General features: G+C 37.5%; 1 protein-coding gene across 1 annotated transcript in view; it reads left to right on the forward strand.

The window, feature by feature from the left end:
* Positions 1–17420, forward strand: part of ADAMTS6 (ADAM metallopeptidase with thrombospondin type 1 motif 6) — a 238208-nt gene that overhangs the window by 206223 nt on the left and 14565 nt on the right. The window contains exons 22-23 of the mRNA XM_045848398.1: positions 7940–8144; positions 13648–13824. Of these exons, the coding sequence (XP_045704354.1) occupies positions 7940–8144; positions 13648–13824 (382 nt within the window). The remainder of the gene's footprint in view (positions 1–7939; positions 8145–13647; positions 13825–17420) is intronic.

A 17420-nucleotide genomic window follows, 5' to 3' on the forward strand; every position in this document is an offset into this window, starting at 1 on the left:
ACATCTTTTGCCCTTTTAACATGTCTCTAATTGGTATTTATCTTGCAACTAATGATGTCTTACAATAATAATTCACATTATGTATTTCTTTCTTAATGGTACATAAAATAATGGTATCTGAAAGTCAGTAAAATATGGTAGATTGGTATGCAGTCCTGTCTTCTCCAGGTATGTATCCTACAGGCCCAAAGACTTTTAAAATGGTTTAGAAATACTCTGAAACAGAATTTGCTGACCCTGTTTTCAGTTCTGTCATCCGAGGCATCCTGTCCTCCGAGTGGTGGGCACAGGCATGGAGGTGCCCTTCGGCCTCTTTCTGTTGATTAATGTAGCAAGTACAGCGTAGCAAGTACACTTCACTGTGAAGGGAGGCACTAAGAGAGAGATATTCATTGTAAAGGTGACTTTTAAAGAATTAACATTTAGAAATATGAGACCTGCTGTTAATGAGCCTCATTGTATAATCTGTAAGAACACAGGTTTCTTGTTTGAGCAAAGGCAGTGATTGTGTGAAAGAAGACAAAGATGCTGAGTTGATAATACAAACATCATTCCTGGTAGGGATTTTGCTTGTTTGACAACTGCAAACCAGAACATGTGTGAATGCAATTTCCTTCTTGTATCACCGTAACCATTGTCTTCCAGGTTTACTATTATAATTATCCTGCCATGAAATTGATAAAGAAAAATAAAGCAAGCAAATGAATGTCTATACTCCAGGGTCCATAGGACTGGAGAGGAAAGCTCTATAATAAAATAATCTCTTTTTCTAAAACCTACTACAGTGGAGTCACAAAACCCTGGGACTTACAATGAGTAAGGAATTCAGGCCCCTGTCACAGTTAAAGCAAAATGCATTTCTCAATATTTGTTCAAAACAACAATGCCGTAAGAGCTTTCATTATCCAAACTCACTGCCTAAAATATTTGACTTTCAAAGGGAGATATTCACTACTTGTCTCTTTAAAAGGTTCTGGCAGTGGTTACAAATAAGGACACAGTGAGTCTAGAGTGATAGAAGTTTTTATTTTAAGTATTTTTATATTCCATGTCTCCTCTTTCCAAATTTGATCACCACGTCACTCATTCCTTAAAATCCAGATATGAGACAATATAGCAATATGACCTATGATAAGTATTATGAAGACAATATATTTGGTGGGGTTTTTTTTCATTTTTCCTTTTTACCAATTACTTTTATTAGTTTATCTCAAGAGAAACTGAAAAACTATATAAAACAGGTGATGCTTAAAAACCCGAGGCTAAATTGTGAAGTTTTCAATAACTTCAGCATATTTTCATGTAATTATGAATCTCTACCCATCAACTTAGTTCCCTGCCACTCAGGATTTCAAGTATTATGTTTGGCATTTGATCATCCATTTAAGGCATCTGAGTGGGTCCAGTCACTTCTGTTCTATTTTGGCCTCAGCTTTTTTATTTGTTTAAGCTGAAATGCTATTCAAATGTCCTATGAAATTTCAATAGTTGGTCATTCCATCTCATGAATTTTAGGCCTGGCTATTACATATGAATGTGCGTGTGTGTGTGTGTGTGTGTGTGTGTTGACACTTTAAGGATGTATTTGAAGTAACATACATAATTAAAGTTAACTTTCCTATCTCCTTTTGATTTCTTAAATAAAAAGTTATTTATTAACTTTTTTAAAGTTTGAAGGTGAGGGAATGGAATTTGAAAAATAAAGACAGAGAATATAAGAAAGAAAATTTAGGCTGACAGTTTTCTTTTTTGGAAAGAGCTAAAGAACATATTTAAAATATTACTCTTTATTAGTTCATTTTGTCCTAAGTTCCTTTTAAGTATCTTCTCTATTCTCTTGAATACAGACTATGAAAAAGGAAATGTTAATTCTTCAGAATAGTGGTTGTATGTCAGATCCCCAGTAGATGCTGGCATTACAGAGATAAAAGTCACAGAAAGACTATGAATTCAGTAAGCTGTCAAATGGGTGTGGAAGAAAGGAAAGGAGAGGTCTTTTTGGATGATGTAATAATTGTATTTGGTGTTGTAATGCATATTGAAACATAACATTTTTAAGTGCAGATTAGTAAAAAAAAATATCAAACACCTATAATGCTTATAATACCACTTTAAATACTTTCATGTCTATATTTCCAGTCTCTTTGTGTACATATAGACATGTATATATTAGAAAATGGTATAACAATATTTATGATGCTTTGTAGTCAGTTTTCAACATATTTTGAACATTAAGTATCTTCTACAATGTTTAGTAGATATGTCATTGTTTATTTAAATTGGTTTCCCACTGTCAAACAATTTTGGTTATGTCCTAGCTTTTAATCCTTTACAATATCACAGCATTAACCATTTTTGCTACTAAAACTTTGCTCTCTATAATTATGCCCTTATGCTACATGCATAGGAATAGAATTTCTGGTTCAAATGGAAATATATGTAAGTCCATCAGATGTATTGTCACAGTGCTCTCTAGAAAAAACACAGAAATGTATACTCCCATTAATAGTATAAAAGAATGTCATTTCCCTGAACTGAAAACCCTGGGTATTATTACTTTAAAAACCACCTTTGACTATTTTGTAGGGAAAAAAAAAGCCTTGGTATCTAATTGCTGTGTCATTTAGTATATCTTGGATCACCCATGAGGCTGAACGTTAAAAAATTAAGTCCAGTGGCCATTTTATTACTTATTTTTTGCTTTTTCTTTTCATAGCCTTGGTTTTTTTTATTGAAAATAAAGTCTATCTCATTTTTTATTGAAGTTCTTATCATTGTTATTTATTTATATGAATTTTTAATGTATTAAGGATATTAACTCTTTTATCTGTGTTCCAAATATTTTTTTAGTTTGTCATATGTTTTCCACATTATTTAAGGTATTATGATCTATTTTTATTTACTAGAGTTTTAAAATATTATATAGTAAGACTATCAAACATTTGTTTCTTTTATTGGCATAATGTTTAGGAATGCCCTGCCTACTCTTACATTATACTTTCAATATTTTTTAATGAAAACTTTAATGTATCTAAAATATATTTGAGGAAAGGATCTATATTTATTTACAAATATTATTGTTTCTTCAATACCATTAATTTAAAATCCTAAATGCTATTTTCTATCAAAAACTATCTTTTCAAATTACGAAATATTTCAAATGTCTTTTAGTCACATTGGAGACTTTACAAGTATAGTATAGAAAAATGGAAAGCTATAAGATTTGTTGTATAAAGAAAATGATAGGAGATTGTAAAGATATACAAAAGAGACATTGGTAGAGAAATAATAATAACAACAACAATAATAATTTATTTGGAAGATCTTAAAAGGCCGGAGGAAGGCTTACTGGGAAAATTTGAGCACTCAGAGCAGCTACTCTTAGAAGAAAGAGTAGTCATATGGTGGGGAGACTCTGGACAGGAGGAAAACAAGGGCTCCAGAGACATTGAATGAAAATGGTAGAATTCATGGCAAAGGCTGAAGCAACTGGAAAAGGGGAAAGGGAGGAGTTGATACTAAAGAGCATGACTGACAGGAAGCATGACTGATAGGAAACCACACCATAAAAAAGGAAGTAATGCTGAGTTGGCATCCAAAGAGAAAGGCCAAAAGTTCAGTTTTGACCTTGCTGTCTTTTAATAGCAAGAACATTTCTATAAATGACCTCATGTGAAGGACCCATAGATACTGAATATTATTCCTATATGAAACTGTGCAAAGGTGAAAACAGTGGAGTGCTGTACACTGTGATAATACTGTGATTAAGAATTAGAAGGCATTTTTCAAGCAACTCATTGTGGAAGGCAGTGTGCTTTGGAAGAAATGGTTCCTTTTCTTAAGAGCAATCTAACTGGGCAAGTTCATATAAAAATAATTATAGTACAAGTCAAAATATGTAAAGTACAATGAGTGAGTTATAAACAAAAGTGCTAAAGGATTCTCAGACTAGGGAGAGATTTTTACCCAGGGGCTGAGTTTTATTTAATGGTATCTTTTACGATATAATGTTTAACAATTATTTGAGTCATTGCACCTCACCCAAGGACAATTATAATCAGTTACCTTTAGAAAAAGATTCATCACAGTCCTCTATAAAACTCCAGACTTTAGGACCAAGGACGAATCATAGAAATCATTTTACAGATGAGAGTGTGCTGATCTCCAGTGATGTTTTTCCCATTATTCCAGACATTACTAACTCTGTAAGTTATAAATCAAATGTCTGGTGACACTTTAATACTTCTAATTTTGTTTTATCAACACATTCTCAATTGCCACAATTTCAGAGATATTTATTGCATCATTTTTTTCTAATTTAGAAAAATGTCGACTATGGAATGTTTAGGGCATAGAGGCTTCTCCTTAATATTAATTTCACTCTCCAGATACCTGAGGAAAGAGCAAATGTTCTTTTTCTTTTTTCTTTTTATTACCAACTTTTTGTTTTGAAAACTGTTCTAAAAACTATTTTAAAAGCTAGGAAAGTTTAAGTATCTTAGTAAGTAGTTAATAAGTTACATATTTAAATCTCTGACTGAAGGTGTTAATGTCAAATTCTGAAGATGTGTTTTTATTTTTCTACATGGTATTTATTAAAAAAGGGTTGATAACTAGACTCCTCACTCAGGGATAAAGGCTGGGATGTCTCAATATCCATCCCAACCTTTTATTTTCTCTCTCTCTCTCACACACACACACACACACACAATCCAAATATCTAATATCAGTTTATTTTCATGTGCTCTGCTATTTCCCTTTAAGGTAAAAAAGCAAAAATAATATTCTGATCTTATGATGAGTTCTTTCTCATCATAACCCAGGTTGGGGCAAAGTATTTTTATAGTGTCTGTCTTATTCTCTCATCTCATTAATACTACTCTTTGTCCTAATGTACAGATACTGCAAATCACATAACACAGGCTTCACCAAGCCACTCTTACCCCAGATGCTCCAGCGTGAATCCCACTAATTGTTAGTGTCTAATGGACAGGAGGAACTTGTGAGGATGAAGGCAGTTCAACCACTGGGTCTTCAGCTCAGAAAGGAACAGCCCCAGTAGTGTTCAGACTCTAATGATTCAGCAAGTGGTATTCCCAAAAGGATTTTTTTCCTTCAGATTTTTACCACTGAATCTAGTGGAGGAAAAGAAATAGGGAGAAAGTCATCGGAGGGTCAAATACATGGAGAATGAAGGTGGAGAAAGCAGTCTGTCTTAAACTGGACAGGGGAGTGGAGAAATGGAGACAATTAGATACAGTGGTAAAATTGCAAAACTGTTTAAATAACTAGTGTGTGATTTAATCCTTCAGACAGACACGGGAAGGAACAATTTGCTGAGCAATAAAGATGCAATAGGAACTGAGTGTGAAGCCCGAAATTAGTTACAGTCAGAAGGGAAATTGGGAGGGTGATTAATACTTTTACTTTTCTACATTCCGAGTTAAATGCTAGAGTGACACATCTCAGCTAAGATGGCTGGCAATAAAAGAGAGGACAAAGAATGAAAAGGCAGAGGTGGCCCTGACCTCGTACAACAAAGACCAGCAACACCTCCTGAATCACTGCTGTTACTCTGGGCACCTGTGTTTAATTTGAAGGCCTTTATCCCTCGTACATTATGGGACCTAATGAGATCATGGCTGGAGGTGGTATGACTGAACACTTTGTGGCTGAGTTATACACATTTCTGTTTTATTCCCTAATCTTGGTGATGAAATCACTGTTGCGAATTGAATCAGAGTTTCACTCAGTACAAATTTTCCTCTTTACCAAAAATGGTACTTAACAACTTGGGATCATGTTCATCTGTGGAAAACAAAACAGAAAGATGAAAACCACTTCAAATCTTCTCTGAAAAATGACTTGAGAAAAAATTGCTAATGTCAGATTTTTTAAATTCAGGATTAATTTATTATTCATTAAATCAATTCTAGGTAGAAATTTTTTAGATTTTTGACAAGATATATTTTATATTGAGAAGCTGGTTAATTATGGTCTTCTAAATGCTGATCTCTTTCTATAAGTAAAGACATTACAATGATAATGAACAAAGGCCATTGTGGCTTATTTAGCTAAATGCAGGCTCAAATTTAGGCTACTAGTACTCTGACTTCACTAAGGTGCTATCGTCCCCATATGAAACTGGCACAATGAGCTAAGCTCATTGAAATAGTGAGAAATTTGTTCTTAAGCTTTCAGAGTCTTCTCTTTCTCTGGGTAGGTGCCCACCCCAAAACATCACCACATCCATTAATGATAGTTGCCTGATTTATAGTCATGAATTGAAGAAAATGTCTTGTGACATCATGCTTGTGACCAAGAGTCTACTATTTAGCAGTGTTAAAAGTGGAATTCAGTGGAAATAGCAACTGATGGGGAATCAAGTCTTAGTTCCACCATCACTCTTTTCATGCCTTTGGAGAAAGGTTTTTCTGACACTGGGTTTTACTTTCTTATTCTGTAAAACAATGTACAATGCCTGGAACACAGTAGGTGTTCTGCATATATGTATTAAATTAAAAAAAAAACAATATGTCAGCCTGGACTCTGGTTGGAAATAATACAATGTCAATTCTAGCTAACTCCAGCACATAAGAAGGTTTGTTGGTTTATGTAACAAGGCTGAGGGAGCTGTAAGACTGCACCTAGCTTGAGGAATGGCTAGAATCAAGGATCAAACACCATTAGGACTCTAGCTCATTTGCATTCTTTCAAATCACGTAATTCCACTTTGCAGGGGTCATGGCCACCAGCAGCTCTTACCTTTGTGACCAGAAAGAAAAGGGTACCCTGTGCTCTAGTCAAGATAAAAAAATTCTAAAGCCAAATTCTCATTGGTCTGATTTGGATCATGATTCACAGCCCTTGGACCAATTACTGTGCCTCAAAGAGTGAGCCCTGCAAAAGTATCTGTCATACATACACACAAATCCTGAAATTATATGTATATACATACATATAATGTCACTGATGACTTCAAGGAAAAAGAGTCATTTACAAATAAATGTTCAATGTTCCTTTTGTTAAGACATTACTGTTTCTTCCCACATTAGCTGTGCAGAAGCTATTTTTAGCAGTAAAGGGATCCACACAAGAAACCTCCATGTTTCCACAGAGCTGGCTCAGGGCTCTGCTCTTGCTTCAGGTGTTTTCAGACTGTCATGTCTTCGGGATGGGTACCTGGGCCTTCTTGCCCCTGCAAGGACAGGAGAGGCCTTCTGTCTTCTATAGAGCCTGGTGTTCGTTTCTGTGAATCAGAACAAATCTCTAAGTTTTAGCATAAAATCCTCAATTATGGGAGAAGCTGCCTCAATGTAACAATAAAAAGAGCTACTGTTGTATGTTAGACCCTCTCTTAGAAGCTCTAGGTGGTGTGCTGAAGCCAGTTAGTATTAGCTCCTAAGACCCTGCTAGTAGCATATCTTCTCTTTTCATGTTCACTGCGTCTAGGAGATAGCTTGAATGGTCACAGTGAGGTATTTATACCACAAAAATTGGCTAACACAACAAATCAGGTCTCCCTCCCTCCTACGAAAAGCCAGTCATTAACCATTTACCAGCACATGACTGGAAGCTTCAAATCTTACCTGACTTAATTTTCGTGACAGTCTTATGATCCTATTGTTATCCTCACTTTAGAAATTAATAAAAAAGGAGAAAAATCAGAGAGGTTAAAAAATTCAGAGTGCATTACTTACCTGGACATAATTCTGCCTGCTCCAAAGCCCATGTACTACACTTGAGGAGGCAATTGACAAGAAGTTATCTCTTCCTTAGCAGTTCTTCCATTTGTCATTTGTCATATAAACAACACTGAAATGTTCTGCTCTTGCAGGAAAAGGATGTAGTCCATTGGTAAAAGTGCTTTCACTCTGCTGAAAATCACTGGCTACACTGAAGAAATGCTTTTTGGTGTTTCTTCCCCTTCTTGCTGCAGGTGGTTCATTGGGGATTGGTTGGAGTGCAGCAAGACCTGTGATGGCGGAGTACGTACCCGGGCGGTGCTCTGCATCAGGAAGACGGGACCTTCTGAGGAGGAGACACTGGACTACAGTGCTTGTTTAACACACCGGCCTGTTGAAAAAGAGACCTGTAACAACCAGTCATGTCCCCCTCAGTGGGTGGCTTTGGATTGGTCAGAAGTAAGGAAATCTGAGGCTGTGTGTTGTGAGATGTCTTAACTATTAACAGCAAAACATTTAGCATTAAGGACACCTGAGCATGTGAGCATCTAAGAACACAATAAGTAAGGACTGCCATACAGTGAACTTGCCATGTTATAGTTCATTGCTGATTATCAGGAAGCATGGGATTTTGGAAGAGGGGGGCAAGGAAGTCAGTGAATTTGAAAAAGTATTATAGTGAGTAGTCATCCAAGTGGTTTTTCTTCCTTGTTATTCTTGAACAGCCTCACAGGCTCAGAATCAGGGACATGTTTTATCTTTTTTTTCCTAAGTAATGTTCCAGCCTAACTACGTAACTCAGACATGAATCTTTGTCAATTATTGTTGCTTGTTATTTATCTATACATGTTTTAATTCCTTCTTTTGAATTGGGAGAAGAAACCTGAAGCTGAGGTTGTAACATACCAAAAAGTCAAATTTAGATTTTGACTTTACCTCCATTTAAATGAGCAGTGAGGAAGACCTAATACTGTTTTTGTGGCATACATGTATATAAAAGAGCCCAATATAATCTAGAGGCCTCAGAAAAACGGTCTCATGAAAAATGAGGTAAGAGGTAGAGTTAATTTTCAACTCCTCATTCTGCATGAAACATACACATATACACACTGTACCATTCTCCACGTTTCCCTAAGAGGAGCTGAGTCCTTCTGTAGTGGTGGTTAACAGGGAGGAGCATGAGTATGTGGTTATATAGCTAAAGGTCATTCTTCTAGTTGGCAAAACAGGATGCATTTCCTGCTGAAAACATTGTGGTACTTGCTTTACGTGTTTCCTGTAGACCTCATAAGTTTGTCAAAGAATAAACAAAAAACAAATTAAACATTGTTATTTAGAAACCTCTGAATGTCCCTTTTCCCCTCATGAATCTTACTGCTTCAGTGGCCTTATTTAGCTAGAGGCATGGGGCTCAGATGGATGGTGTTTAAGGTGGCACATGGACATGTGGATTTTGACCACTTGTGGTTATCCATGGAATCTTTGACAGGAATTGGGAGTGTTCTCCCGAGTTTCCTGGCCATAGTCCAGCTTCAGTAATTACATTCTGCCCACCTAACTTTTATTTGTATTTCAATCAAATATATAAATATTCTTGGTATTTTTCACTCAGTGGTTATGAAAAAAAACAGTATGAATTCTTCTGTTCCCCAACAGTGGCTGAGTTAACTCTTAAATTCATTTGAAAGATAACATCCATTGATAAAAAATAGACATTCTACAGAGTTGTACTCATTAGTACTTCAGTACCCAGGACCCATATAGAAGTCCCTATATAGTCTTTGATTAATGATGACAATTTTTTTTTTTGAGAATTACAATGAGAGACCTGATGATTGACTGCAGTAGTTTTACGGTTTCAGGTCAAGTCCATAAATATGATTGAGTCTTACTAAACACATTGGTATAGACACTATGGAGAATACAGAGAATTTATAAGGTTGAGAAAAGAAGAAATAACCATTTAATGACTAGAGAATAATATAAGACAATATTTAATAAAATGGTGGATTGTGTGGTATAAATGTAAGGGACATAGAAATTCAGAGCTGAGAAGGAGAGAACAGCCTGGAGTAGGATCAGTAGGCTCTTTAGCTGATGGGAATTGAGCTGCATGTTGAGGGAGCACAGGGTTTGGAGCAGGGGCGAGAAAAGGGAGCTGGAGAAGGCATTTCTGAGAAGAGAAGCAACTGAACAGAAACACAGAGACCCTGCAGGATTGGAGACGAGGCTTTGTTTTCAAGAACAAATGGACAGTAAGATTGAATAAAGTAGTGATAAGTAACAAAAAGGCTTGACTACAAAGCTCTATACCACATCGTTTTTCCACAAAAAGTAGAGAAAATAGACAAGTTCATAGCAGAAACTAGAAAAATTTCTACTAACCACTAAAACACCAAAACCTCCTCATGTAGACTCATTTCACATCGGTCTCTTGACCTACATATTTCTGTATCATTATATTTTTATTTTAATATAGAACAACCCAGTATAATCACCTTGACAAATAGCTTATGTATATTACTCTATGTTTTCATTCCAGATACCATTTTAAGGCTTTCTTCCTAGTTCAACCTCACGTTGGTTGTAGTTATCCCACTTGTAGAGTTTTGATTGTTATTTATCCCGTCTTAGAAGTGACCTGCTCAAGCCGCTCTGAGAGGCCCTTAGGCATTCCTGGGAGCTGCCTGAGGAAATATGTGCAAGCTAAGGGGGCTTTTAATCACAGTTCTGCTTCTTTCTTTCTTTCTTTCCTTATTTATTTGCTTATTTATCTACTTCCTTTATTTATTTGTTTATTTATTTACTGTTGTGCAACTACAGCTGTCTCCATTCCCCCCCCCCCATTACCCCCACCTGCTATCTTCTTCAAGATAGCCAAGTCAAAGCTTAGGGGAAACAAGTTGCGTGGAGGGCTTCAAGTGTGCACGTTGGGACAATCACCTTGAATAAAAAATTGGTGGCCACTGATGCCTCTCCACAGACAGTGCAGGAAAATGATTCTGGGATAAGCGTTGCTCAAGCAATGCTGCCATTCCTGCCTCACAGGTCCTAGCTGGACACTGTCAGTACCACCATCTTCATCCTGTAGTCCGGAGAGATAGTTTCCTCCCATTCAGTCTCCCCTGTTCATTTTCTGCGAGAGGGGTGCACTCTCACTTCCATTTCCTTATGTTACCAGGAAGCCCAACTCTTCCCTGGATGGGCTAAAAAAAAAAAACAAAAAAACAAGTGAAAGTAAATTGTATTACGTGAAATAAATGCCTGAGTAGCTCTGAGTAGCTCTGGAGAACAAAGTAAGAACAATGAGCCTGCTCTTCCCAGAGGAATGGAACACCTCCCACTGATGAAAAAAGGAGGCCCCAGCAGACAGAACAGGCAGTGTTCCATCGCTTCCAGCTAACTTTCCCAAATATTTCTCACAATATCCTTCTGACGCGCCCATGAAAACCGCCCTCCTTTCTGCCCTCTCCCCACTATCAGCTGTCTGAGCTCTGCTAATCACCAGGGTGAGGTTCAACTGGTAAAAACATGTTGCAGCAAGAGGAATGTACCCTTTGACCTTTTCCTTTTCATTGCCGGTTGCTCTAATATAAAATTTCCATTGTTGCAAGGCCAGGAACCATTTTTCGTTATCCCCGTCAGTGAAACCCACCCAGTGCTTATGGCAAAAGAAAAAAAAAAGCCCGATTACCTCGGTGGGAAATGGCTCTTCAGCAGCCTTTTGTGAAACTAATGGAGCCACGGCTTCCTATTTCCTATCACCTAGCCTCAATCCTGGGGTCACCCATGCTCTATATTAGACTTAAATGGTTTTCTGTTCTTGTCCTCTCTTGGCACGTAACTCTTACAAGCATTGCTGCACTCTGTGGATGGGCTCCAGCCATCCTCAACCTGTCTTTTGATGTGTCAGGAGAGTTTCTTCTGACTCCCACAGAGTACCCACTGGAAATGGCCTGTGTTTTGTACTTATTCTTGGACAAGTGATGGCTGGCCTCATAATCAGTTGACTGTTAGGACTAACTTGTAGGTAGCCTCACTTAAGAAGGAGGAGGGGAAATCTACCCTAAAGGGACTGTGCTTTGTTTTGCATACAGTTTGTGATACCATCTTGCTTACTCCCAGGTTGTACCTTAGTATATAGCTAAGTAAATGAAACCCCCCTCTCTAGAGAGAACTCAGTCTAACCCCCAAACAATAATATTTCTATCCTTCGTAAGTGAGAGCTGAATTGTTCTTCCTGGTGTGGTTTCAAATACTTTTTTAGAGAGTAGATTGGAGTGAAGCAAGAGCAAGAAACAGGAGACCTATTAGAAAGTCATTCCAATATTATGTGTAGGCAGTCCTGCTGTCTGTAGTAAGGTAGATAGCAGTGGAGACAGAGAAATCAACAGACATGAGAGAGAATTAGGAATCAAATTAATGGAACCTAGTGATTGATTATATGGTTGGAGTGAGGCAGCAGCTAGAAATAAGGATATTGATTTGGCTATGAAAAGGAATAACAGCAGTTAGGAATTTCTCTCTTGATCCCTAACTAAAGCCTCTTCTGGAACCTTATTGGAAAGAACTGAATGTTATCCTTCTTGAAAATGCATCCTAATGACAATTTTTCCTAAGTTGAAGGGAATGTATTGTTATCACATTCATTGTGGTGAATAGTGTTTATGGGATCCTTGATTTTCACCTGAAAAAAATGTTAGTATTTTTCTTTCTTTCAATGACATGTACTGGGCTCAAGGATTGCTCCAGATACAGCCTCTCCAGGGTGTATAGCATTCATTGAGATGTCCTCATCCCCCGAATAGTACATCTTGGTTTACTTGATGGTAAATCAGAACCATCGTCTTTCTAGATAAAGAACAGTATATATTTGTTGAGAGTGAACTCAAAAGCCCTCTGCTGGATCATGGGGTCAGTGTGGGAGAAAAGGGTAAAGCAGAAATAAAATAATTTTAATGAACTTATAATCTGGTAGAGGTAAAAAAATAGGTAAATACATAATTATCAGATGGGCAGATGGTGATGAGAGGCATAGAATTTATCAATTCTACATCTTCTTTTTTGGTATTTAAATTTGTGTTCACATGTCTATCTCCTATGTAAAACTATGAGCTCTACAGGTATAAAGATGGTCTTTCATTTTTATGCCCCTCTCTCCCCAAGTCTAGTCCTATCGAGATGTGAAAAACTTTTTAAAATAGAAGGAGTAGAAACGGGGCTTAAAATGTAGGGGATAAGGTTCTCACTTGACTGAGAGAAAGTACAAATTTTAAGGAAGGGTTCAGACGTACAGGGGAGAAAGCTGGAGGACTTCAGTCAGCCACTATGTTAATTAACCTGGAAAAGATGTACATAATGCTCTTTGTGACATAGGAAGAAGCACCATTACCTTAGTGTGAACAGACTGATCCATCTAAAGAATAGTAAAATTCATTGTGTTTAACTGATGGACAGGGAAAAATCCAGAGATTTTCTGTGCAATAAACCATCCCCTGTGACCATGTATTCATAGCCACCACACTGTAAGGATGCACATGTAAATCTACCTCTAGCTTGCTTCACAAAGACAAGCTCTTGTGGTCTACTAATAACATAAGAATTTTCTTCAGAAGACTACACCCAGCAAGTAGGAAACCAACGATTCCACATTCCAAAAATTAGCAAAATCTTATCACAGCTGAATGTGGCCAAGGATAGGGAGGAATTGAGGAATAAACCTACCCTCAATAAAAGAAGAAAATAAGTTGGCCAAGAAAAGCAAACTTTAGCTCTTAAAGACCTTAGGGAAAAAGATAAAAGTACTTCTGCTTAAATACTTAAGGAATTTTCATATCTGAAAGACTTCACCTAGCATTTAGTGAGGATATGTACTGTATGCCCTAACACATATTTACTCTAACAACACTTTCTTTGAATTTTCTTTACCATTGTTATTCATTAGTATTTGTTTTCTTTCCAGTGCACTCCTAAATGTGGTTCAGGATTCAAGCATCGGATTGTTCTGTGCAAGAGCAGTGACCTTTCTAAAACATTCCCAGCTACACAGTGTCCAGAGCAGAGCAAGCCCCCTACCCGCGTCCGCTGCAGTTTGCGTAGCTGCCCACCTCCTCGCTGGGTGACAGGAGACTGGGGCCAGGTAAGGCAGTTGGTCTGTGGGCTCCTCTGAAGCGGCACCTTGAGACACTTAGGCTCATTGTAAGGGCTCAGGAGATGAGCAACAACACATAGAAATCTAGGTGTAAGTTCCAGCCAAGATGGAGGCGTAGGTAGAAACCATTCACAACCAAAAGGAGGATAACAACCAGTCTAAAATCAATAAACAACCACACGTACCAGAAAATCAAACTGCATGGAAATCCGACAACCACAGAGTTAAAGAAACAGTCAAACAGAACAACCAGACCAGTAAGGCAGTGGATGGAGAGAAACCACAGTGCAGCAGCAGGCTGTACAGGTAGGACTGACTTAAGGGGAAACTGAGACTCAGAGCTGGCTGTGGACTACAGTGGTTGCCATGGTGGAAGAAACTCCCAGGCTCACACAAGAGTTCATTGGAAAGTGGGCTAGAGCCAAGCAGGGGAGCTGCACTGGTCCCTTTCTAGCCCCTCCCCTACAGGCAGTGCCCAGTGCAGCAAGGAGGGTTGCCCTGCCCCCTTACAACTTACCAGGGGCCCAAAACAAAGAAATAGGGCCAAAATGAAAGAACAGAGCAAAACTACACAAAAAGAGCTAAGCAATGAGGTGATAGCCAACCTGTCTGATGGAGAATTTAAAGCCCTGGTAATCAAAATGCTCATAGAACTGATTGAGCTTGGTCGAAAAATGAAGGAGCAAATGAAAGATATCCAAAATAAAATAAAGCAAAATATTCGGGGAACCAACAGTGACAGGACTCAAAGCAATGATTTGGAACAAAAGGAAGAAATAAACATCCAATCAGAACAGAATGGAGAAATAAGAATTCAAAAAATGAAGAGAGACTTTTGAACATCTTTGACAACTTGAAATGTTCCAATATTCGAATTATAGGGGTGCCAGAAGGAGAAGAGGAAGAGCAAGACTTTGAAAACTCATTTGAACAAATAATGAAGGAAAACTTCCCCAATTTGGCAAAGGAAATAGACTTCCAGGAAGTCCAGGAAGCCCAGAGAGTGCCAAAGAAGTTGGCCCCAAGTAAGCATACACCAAGGCACATCATAATACATTACCGAAGATGAAGAAGGACAGAATCTAAAAAGCAGCAAGAGAAGAGGAGACAGTTACCTACAAAGAAGTTTCCAGTAGACTATCAGCCGATTTCTCAAGACACCTTACAGGCAAGAAGGGGCTGGAAAGAAGTATTCCAAGTCATGAAAGGCAAGGACCTACATCCAAGAATACTCTTTCCAACAAAGCTATCATTTAGAATGGAAGGGCAGATAAAGTGCTTCCCAGATAAGGTCAAGTTAAAGGAGTTCATCATCACCAAACCCTTATGATATGAAATGTTAAAGGGACTTACCTAAGAAAAAGAAGATATAAACTGTGAACAGAAAATAACAACAAACTCACAACTCTCAATAACTGAACCTGGAACTGAGGTTCTAAGGTTCTAAAAACAAACTAAGCAAACAACTAGAACAGGAATAGAATCACAGAAATGGAGATCACATGGAGGGAAATTGGGGAAAAGGTACAGGGAATAAGTAGCATAAATGGTAAGTATAAAACAGACAGAGGGAGGTTAAGAATAGTATAGGAAATGTTGAAGCCAAAGAACTTACCGTACGACCCATGGACATGAATTAAGTTGTAGGGGAAATGCAGGTGGGAGAGGGTGTGCAGGGCAGAGGGGATTAAAGGGGGGGGGAATGGGACAATTGTAATAACATAATAAAATATATTTTAAAAAAATAACTCTTCTTAACCTCACAGAGAAGATATATGGGTATTGATTGACAGTCTCTGAAACATCATTAATACTTACTCTTCATTAATTACTTACTCTAAAATTGGGGATTTTTCTGTTGGAGATTATGTATTGGGAAGCAAGTATATAAGGCTTTTAGTATGTATTTTAATATTAGACTCATTTCCAGTTTACATCCCAATTCCTTTTCTTTTCTTTCTCACTTACTTTAAAATTGTGTTATCTTGCTGAAGGCACCTTAAATCCTTTAAAAGCAAACTAGTATTTTTGGATAGAAGGAAAGTTAAGTATTGTGTGGGGGTTTTTTGCATGTCAAAAAGAGAATCTATTAGGTTATGTTAAAAAATAATGCATTTCACAGAAGCAGTTGCCAAAAGTCTGGCCAAAATTTACTGTGGTTAGAGTACAGTGGTATCTGATGACCTCTTCTGTCACATTTTGGAGCAGACAAAGAGTTTCAGTCCCCACTAAGGCAAATAAATATACTTGCTTAGCCCTGTTGGGAGACAAAAGAAATACGATCATAAAATAATTAACATTTGCATTTGTATAGCAAACAATAAATAATTTGGTTTTATATAATAGTATTTATTTTAATTTACAAAGTGGTCACAAGGAATACACATGAGCATTGTATGCAGTTAACTTTCCACTGTAGAAGTGTGACAGTATCACATATATAATTGATATTATGCTATTAAACAGTATAAACATGCTCTCATAATTTTTATTTAAACCAGGTAGTAATTCTCTTTTTTATACATTTTTCATTGCAATGCACTGTTAAGTGTCTTTGAAAGTGCTTGTGTACTCTCCCTGGCTGGTGTGGTTCAGTGGATTGTGCACCAGCCTGCAAACCAGAGGGTCACCGGTTCAATTCCCAGTCAGGACACAAACTGGTCGATCTATCTTTCACACATTGGGATATTTCTGTTTCTCCCTCCCTTCTCATCTCTCTAAAAATAAATAAATAAAATCTAAAAGAAAGAAAGAAAATTTTTGTTTGTTAGTGATTTCACCAAATTTACAATTATCAACTTGAGATTATACTTTTAAATGTCACAAGTCCTTTTCTTCTCATCTGTATTTTAAATTCAGTTTCTTAAAATAGAAATTAACCACTGAAAAAGCAGAAATGCTTTAGTACATCTTTGTAGTGCATTTATATGTTATTCTGCGTTTAGAAACTTAAAAGTGTCTATGCATATCCTTGCAAGTCCTGTCTGTGCTTTGAGAGTTTTTGCAAACGAAGTCACCAGCCTCGGTTTGTTTGCCTTGTTAGCATCACCATGGCCCATCTCAGCACTGGTTAGCTCCTCATCCCTTTGATCTCAAATCTCACAGGCTTTCTGGTATTTTGGGTGGCAGACCCAAAGAATAAACCCAGCTTCATTCTTCAGCCTGGACAACGCATCAGTCCCAGCTGAAACTAAGCCACTCAAAGAGTAACTTCAATTCTGAAATAACTAAGTCCCTGAATAGATGAAAAAAGAGAGGGATGCATGCAAATTGGCTAACATCAGACCGCTTCTCAGGTTTGTGTGGCTCATAGCACCTTAGAGAATTGTGGTACTTATTTAAACTCTTTTTTAAGAAAAACTGGCCCCGTCACCAGGCCCCGCAGCAGTCACTGCTGTTACACTGAACTAAGGTCTTGATCTGGTTCAGAGCACCAGTAGTACACTATGGGTTGTCTGCCCAGAGCCTGCAATAAGCAACGAGCAATAGTTATATCTCAGTCCTGGATTCTCTGATTATTCTACTTTTTCATGAGGACTTTCTTACTAGACTTCTATTAGAGTTCACCAGTACTGCTTGGAACT

The sequence above is a fragment of the Phyllostomus hastatus genome, unplaced genomic scaffold, assembly GCF_019186645.2.
Source record: "Phyllostomus hastatus isolate PE091 unplaced genomic scaffold, TTU_PhHast_1.1 phas_contig_58, whole genome shotgun sequence".
NCBI classification, from domain to species: Eukaryota; Metazoa; Chordata; class Mammalia; order Chiroptera; family Phyllostomidae; genus Phyllostomus; species Phyllostomus hastatus.